We start from the raw sequence: 7,500 nt of genomic DNA on the forward strand, positions 1-7,500 counted from the left end.
GTGTGTGTGTGTGTGTGTGTGTGTGTGTGTGTGTGTGTGTGAATCCTGCGCGGTTAAGAGTGATTGTGTGTGTGTGTGTGTGTGTGTGTGTGTGTGTGTGTGTGTGTGTGTGTGCATGCGCGTGCGTGCGTGCGTGCGTGCGTGCGTGCGTGCATGCATGCTTTACATACAGTTTTCATTTACATACTTCATAGAGCAGGCGGAGTGCAAGAGTCAGCATTTGCCTACACACTGCAGGTGACACTATACATGAGCCAGCAGTATATGCCAAAGTCTTGACACCTATGGAACTGCATCTTGTGCCACAAACGATTAATCCCCAACATTTATTCTCAATAGAAGATGATAATGATCACCCCCATCATCACCATTATCACTGATTATAATCATAATTGGGGGAAGAAATAAAAAAGATAAGTGCCTTGGCGGGGGGCACTTCATTAACCCTGCAATATCTGTAAGTTGCTTTGGATAAATGCATCAACTAAGCGCAATGTAATGTAATGGCATTCTCGCTTCTCCATTCTCCCTTTTTAATGAATAATTTGTATTGAGCAATTTTCCACCAAAACTAAAAATAAAAGCAACACGTCCCCTCCACAATGTTTGAGTTTCACACAGAAAAGAACACACACAGTGCAACTTCAACAAAGCCCCCCAACCTTACAAGAAAAAACTACTGGGAAAATCCTCCCTCATAATAGGAAATGAAATGGTTATAATGATTTTAATAAAAGGATCGTTAGTACAGTGGGCAGTATTTCTGCCGGTCGTGCAGAAGACCGGGGATCAATTGTGCGCCGGGAAGACATTAACCCATTTAAAGTGATACTGTGACATTTTTGGAAATAAGCTTATTTTACACCTCCCTTTGAGTTAAATAATAGGGTTTTACCGTTCTCCCGTTCTTTCAACCGTTCTCTAGGTATTGCCGTGCAAATTTTACCTCCAAGCTGGCAGTTGACATTGAGTCCTATGAGGGGGGCAAAGTGGTCTTTGGCCTGAAAAAGTTTGAGAAACACTGGCCTACAGTAATGACATAGCACTGCATATATGCCATAGGGGCCACCACATATGCACATTTGCATAGGTTATAAATAGTCAAGTGCAGTTATGACTTAACCCCAAAAAAATTCTAACAAAAGCTTTCTCAGTGGTTTACGGTACTATCAGATGTACTTAACAACATACCAAAAATCTGCCAAAATCCGACTTCAGAAAAGGCCTCATTTTCAAGATGGCCACCGCCGGGCCCTTAAATTGACTCTGGCCTGAAAATTACATTGAAATGACAAGGAATAGTGGTGTTCGATGCGTGTTTTAACCTTGTAATGTTGTAATTAGACTATGTCCTTGATATATATATGATTATTAGTGCAGTTTGCTGTTGAAAAATCAATTTACAACTGTACGGTATTGTAATATTAGACAAATTTGGCCTAGCGGTTAGGCTAAATACTGCTAACCTCTTCTTTGTGTGCATTTTAGGTTTTTTTTTCAATTATGATTATTTTTTACATTAAAATACATGTTTTGTATGTGCATGTTTTAAAATGTATTTATTTATTTTATTTTGACAGTGATGATCAATGGTAAAAAGCAAGGAATCCATACGAAGGATTTAAAATTTCAAGTGTTTTGAAGTGACTTATCTGCTCATTTTCACATTATGTTCGATAGGCGACAAAACTTTTGTTTTGTGAAAATCTGCCCTGTCTGTGTTCATTAAAGGGTCAATCTTTCTTTGGTGCATGAAATTTATTTTTGTACATACATTTTCATTCGAGAGGGTTGTAGCTTTCATATGAGTGACTTCTGGAGCCAAGTGATTAATTGAAAGTCAGGTTATTAGCTGTTATTCCAAACAGATGGATAGGTGACAACTCTTTTGGAGACGGCTGTACTCTACTCTAGTCTATTCTATACTCTACATTCTCTCCCGTCCAATAGAAAATGAAGTACTTTAAGGACCCGTCCAACCCGGCGGAGGGGGTCACAGCCATCTCCACCCTGGTCTTCATCATCCCCCTGCTGTGTGGCGTGACCCAGACCTGGGTATGGGAGGCTGGGGCAGTGGCCATCCTGATGTCCTGGATCAACTTCCTGCTCTACCTGCAGAGGTAAGGTACACGATATAAGACATGTGTTTAACCGGATCACACGCCGCACTCTCGATTAAAAGGTACCAAACATGAACAAAAACTGTGTAAAATTGAAAGAAAATGGAATCCCCTTTGTGTTCTTTTTGATAATAGGCCAAGCTTTCGGTCTACTGACCTTCCTCAGGGCTCAGTTGAGAGGAAGCCTTGAGGAAGGTCAGTAGACAGAAAGCTTGGCCTATTATCAAACAGAACACAAAGGGGATTTAAGTGTGCAGACTTTTTTCTTTAAATTGTATAAGATATAAGACACACACACACACATACACATTTGATTTATTTTATTTGGATCCAAGAGACAAGCAAGGAGTACAAGATCCAAACATTGTGGAAGAGATCAAATGATAGTTTGACAGATTTTATTTTAGGACTACACACACTCTCTCACACACACACATACATACACACACACGCACACACACACACACTGCTGTAAGTATGTGAAGCTACTGCCATCTTGACCATTTGAGGCATCCAACATTGTGGCATAGTATATGGGGTAATGTATGTTCATCTTTGTACCCCCTCCGGCGTGCGTGCGTGTATATGTGTGTGTGCTTGTGTGTGTGCATGCGTGTGTATGTGTGTGTGTATGTGTGTGTGTGTGGTGTGTGTGTATGTGGTGTGTGTGTGTGTGTGTGTGTGTGTGTGTGTGTGTGTGTGTGTGTGTGTGTGTGTGTGTGTGTGTGTGTGTGCACATGTGTGTGCGTGTGTGTGTGTGTGTGTGTGTGCACGTGCCTGTGTGTGTGCACGTGCCTGTGTGTGTGTGTGCATGTGTGTGTGTGTGTATGTGCGCGTGCGTCTGTGTTTGTGTGTGTGCACGTGCGTGTGTGTGTGTGTTTGTGTGTGTGCACATGCGTGTGTGTGTGTGTTTGTGTGTGTGTGCGTGTGCGTGTGCGTGTGCGTGTGCGTGTGCGTGTGCGTGTGCGTGTGTGTTAGGTTTGAGCACTTTGGCATCTACGTGGTGATGTTTGGTGAGATCATCAAGACGCTCTTCAGCGTCATCGTGCTGGTCGTCTTCCTGGTGCTGGCCTTCGGACTCTCCTTCTACGCCCTCATGCTGCACCAGGTCAGTTATACCAGAGATTCTTTAAGTATATAGAGATATGCCAGTGTAATAGGTTGCTATGGGCACCTAACATGACCAGGTTCCGCTCTGCCTAAAGGGGCGTGTCATAATGCTCCTAGAATGAATAGAACAGTCCTTAGGTCTGCCTAAAGGGGGATCCCCCCCCTCCCCCTTGCAATTGTAGAACCCGGAAACAATGGGCCAATGGAACCTCTCTCTCTCTACTCTCTCTGGTTATACTCCTCTCTCTCTCTCTCTCTCTCTCTCTCTCTCTCTCTCTCTCTCTCTCTCTCTCTCTCTCTCTCGTTCTGAAAGGCATTTTCATTCTCTCTGTCCATATTAATTCTCTCTCTCTCTCTCTCTCTCTCTCTCTCTCTCTCTCTCTCTCTCGTTCTGAAAGGCATTTGAGATTCAAACAACAAAGTTACAAACGTAATATCCTTCATTCTCTCTGCCCATCTTCATTCTCTCTCTATCTGTCCCTCTCTCTCTCTCTCTCTCTCTCTCTCTCTCTCTCTCTATCTCGTTCTGAAAGGCATTTGAGATTCAAACAACAAAGTTGCAAACATAATATTCTTCATTCTCTCTGTCCATCTTCATTCTCTCTCTCTCTCTCTCTCTCTCTCTCTCTCTCTCTCTCTCTCTCTCTCTCTCTCTCTCTCTCTCTCTTTCTCTCTCTCTCGTTCTCTCTCTGTCTCATTGTCTTTCTAAAAGACATTTAAGATTCAAACAACAAATTTAATATCCTTTATTGTCTCTGTCCATCTTCATTCTCTCTCTCTCTCTCTCTCTCTCTCTCTCTCTCTCTCTCTCTCTCCCTCTCTCTCTCTCTCTCTGTCTCTCTCCCTCTCTGTTTCTCTCCCTCTCTGTTTCTCTCTGCCTCTCTGTTTCTCTGTCTCTGTATCGCTCTGTCTCTGTTGATGTCCGCTCTCCGTTTCCCAAACACAAAAACGTTCATCCTGTCATTTTCGCAAATGTCCCCCAACCCCATTAACATCGACTGAGGTTTTATAATGGATGCAATGAACAACATCACAATAATTTCCCCTTTTCTATTGTCAAGTGCGTTTCCTGTATACAGTGATTGTCTGTGGATCGGCCCCTAATAATGGGTCCCAGTGTGTGTGTGTGTGTGTGTGTGTGCGTGCGCGTGTGAGCGTGTGTGTGCGCGTGTGTGAGCGCGCGCCATGTGTGTGTGTGTGTGTGCTTGTGTGTTGCCCTGTCTGGCTTAGCTTGTAATACCATGTGTGTGTGTGTGTGTGTGTGTGTGTGTGTGTGTGTGTGTGTGTGTGTGTGTGTGTGTGTGTGTGTGTGTGTGTGTGTGTGTGTGTGTGTGTGTGTGTGTGTGTGTGTGTGTGTGTGTGTGTGTGTCTGCATGTGTGTTTGTGTTGTCCTGTCCGGCTCAGCCTGAGTTTCAGTGGCTGGGCTTCTCTCTGGCCCAGACGTTCGTGATGATGGTGGGAGAGCTTAACTATCAGAGTAACTTCTTCGGGGCGTTCGAGAAAAAGAAGCTGGCCTTTCCAGAGATGACCTACGCTATCTTCGTCTTCTTCATCTTGCTCATGCCCATCCTCCTCATGAACCTCATGGTATATATAATAATACTACTACTTATAGTAGTAATAATAACAACAACAACAACAACAATAAATAATAACAACAACAACAATAACAACAACAACAACAATAATAATATATATATATTTATAGTATGTATATATATATATATATATATATATATATATTTATAGTATGTATATATATATATATATACAATGTTTTTCCTGTTGCTATTAATGTAATATACAACAACAACAACAATATTTATAGAAGCTTGTTTGTGTTTAATTGTGAGTAGTTGGTATCATCATTCTGACATACTGTAGGCTATACTGATATGAGATAACACGTACAGGTCTTTGTCAAATTGTACAGATAGATGTCAAAGAATTGTGTGATCGTATCTCTGCATTGTGACACTTGCACTGGGTATTACTTTAAAGGACCAGTTCAGTCAATTTCAACATGCAGTTGTATTGCTCACACTACCCTGGACTTGTCAGTACCTGAGGTTTTTTTTTCTTCTTCAGGCTTTTCCGAGATCTTGGTCATTGTAATGGGGGCAGCGCTGTGTTTACATTTCCAAAAAACATTTTTATTTATTCCCGAAAACATCCGATAGGTTATATAACATCAGCAGACAACTAGCAAACAGTGTTACCTCTTGGGGAAATATTTGGAGTACGCCTATGTTTTTTTTTTTTAATGTAAACGAAAGCTGCCCCCATTAGAATAGCTCATACATATCTCGGAAAGGGCTTAGCTGAAAAATGTGGCATCACCGGGTACTGATAAGTCAAGGGTGGCGTGAGCGATACAACAGCATATTGAAATTGACTGATCTGGTCTTTAAGCCAGCTAATGCTAATACTTTCTCCATGCGTAGATTGGTCTGGCCGTGGGAGACATCGCAGAGGTACAGAGGAACGCCTGTCTCAAGAGGATCGCAATGCAGGTTGGTTCTGGCAGAAAAGGCACACATTTCATAGAAACTGTGTAGCTCAAAGTAGCTTAAAGGTATCCAGGCCGCGCCCTCCTAGTGACGCAAGACCTTCAGCGTTGCAACTAGTCAGGTCAAGAGCAATGCAAATACTTTCTGAGTTCCCACAAATACGGGAACTCCTTTCACTTTTTGTCGGGAAGCAAACAACCATGAGCAAACCCAGGGAGGCCAACCATGCTGTTTGGGAAATGTTAATTGTTATGCTCTTGGTCAGACCAAGTCTCCATGAGAGTTGAACGTCAATGATAATCAGGCTAGCTTAAAGGAGCATTAAGCCACATGGCATGGATGTCCTCCAGTTTATGGTATATGGGCAGCCGTGGGCTAATGGTTGTGGAGGTGGACTTAAGATCAAGGTGTTGCAGGTGAAAGCGTGAAAGGCCATTGGGAAACTCCAACTCCCATTGTCATTGTGACACAGCACTCCACAGCACACAAGTGAACACTGCACACTGCACACAACGGAATTGCATTTTATGCCTCACCCGTGCAAGGTTCAAATCCCACCCTTACCTCTCTCCACACCTCCATTCATTGCTGAAGTGCCCTTGACAAATTGCACCAGGGACTGTAACCAATACCCTGTGAATAACTGGATATGAACTATATAGAACTCTGGATAAAAGTCATGTATCAGCTACGTATAAGTTAAATATTATGATTATGATGATGATGATGATGATGATTACTATTATTATTATTATTATTATTATTATTATTATTATTATTATCATCAATGCTGTGTCCAGGTTGATCTCCACACTAACCTGGAAGAGAAGCTCCCCTACTGGCTCCTCAGACGTGTGGATAAAGAAAGTCTTACTGTCTATCCAAACAAGCTGTGTAAAAAGGTGAGATCCTCAAACGCATTGGCAAAGCAACCGTTGCACTTTACCTTAACAGGGAATGATGGAAACCTAAAATCAGCGGACTGCATTTAGAATCATGTGAATGGATACATTGAAACAAATTCACCATCACTGTGTGTGTGTGTGTGTGTGTGTGTGTGTGTGTGTGTGTGTGTGTGTGTGTGTGTGTGTGTGTGTGTGTGTGTGTGTGTGTGTGTGTGTGTGTGTGTGTGTGTGTGTGTGTGTGTGTGTGTGTGTGTGTGTGTTTCCTGTCTTCAGAAGAGTGGTTTGATGTTCTGGCATTCTGCAAAGGCGTCGTCCAGGAGCCGCCTCAACACTGGCAGCTCGGAACTCTCACCGCTGGAGACCGAACTGAGAAAGCAGAAACACAGGTGAGAGGGCACCTGTCTATCTGTCTGCCTGTCTGTGTGTCTGTAAGTCTGTCTGTTGGTCTGTCTGTCTGTCCACCTGTCTGTCTGTCTCTCTGTCTGTCTGATAAAGAACTCTCATCCCTGGAGACTGAGCTGAGGAAGCAAAAGCTCAGGTGAGAGGGCATCTGTCCACCTGTCTGTCATTCTGTCTATCTGTCTGTCTGTCTGTCTGTCATTCTGTCTATCAGTCTGTCTGTCTGTCTGTCTGTCTGTCTGTGTGTCTGTCTGATAAGGAACTCTCACCCCTGAAGACCGAGCTGAGGAAGCAGAAACTCAGGTGAGAGGGCAACTGTCCACCTCTCTACCAGTCTGTCTGTCTGATAAAGAGAACAAGCCAAATTCAAGAAGATTGAACTGTGAAGTGAGAAGGAGCCTGTCCATCTGTCTTTCCACCAGTCTGTCTGTCTGCCTTTGAGTGAGAGGAACGTCT

The 7,500-nt window shown here is 43.1% G+C and overlaps 1 protein-coding gene across 1 annotated transcript in view; it reads left to right on the forward strand.

Moving 5' to 3' along the window:
* trpa1b (transient receptor potential cation channel, subfamily A, member 1b) overlaps nt 1-7,500 on the forward strand; it is an 84,919-nt gene that overhangs the window by 74,629 nt on the left and 2,790 nt on the right. The window contains exons 21-26 of the mRNA XM_063206503.1: nt 1,951-2,120; nt 3,099-3,228; nt 4,635-4,817; nt 5,675-5,743; nt 6,541-6,642; nt 6,919-7,031. Of these exons, the coding sequence (XP_063062573.1) occupies nt 1,951-2,120; nt 3,099-3,228; nt 4,635-4,817; nt 5,675-5,743; nt 6,541-6,642; nt 6,919-7,031 (767 nt within the window). The remainder of the gene's footprint in view (nt 1-1,950; nt 2,121-3,098; nt 3,229-4,634; nt 4,818-5,674; nt 5,744-6,540; nt 6,643-6,918; nt 7,032-7,500) is intronic.

The sequence above is a fragment of the Engraulis encrasicolus genome, chromosome 9 (assembly GCF_034702125.1).
Source record: "Engraulis encrasicolus isolate BLACKSEA-1 chromosome 9, IST_EnEncr_1.0, whole genome shotgun sequence".
Taxonomy (NCBI): Eukaryota; Metazoa; Chordata; class Actinopteri; order Clupeiformes; family Engraulidae; genus Engraulis; species Engraulis encrasicolus.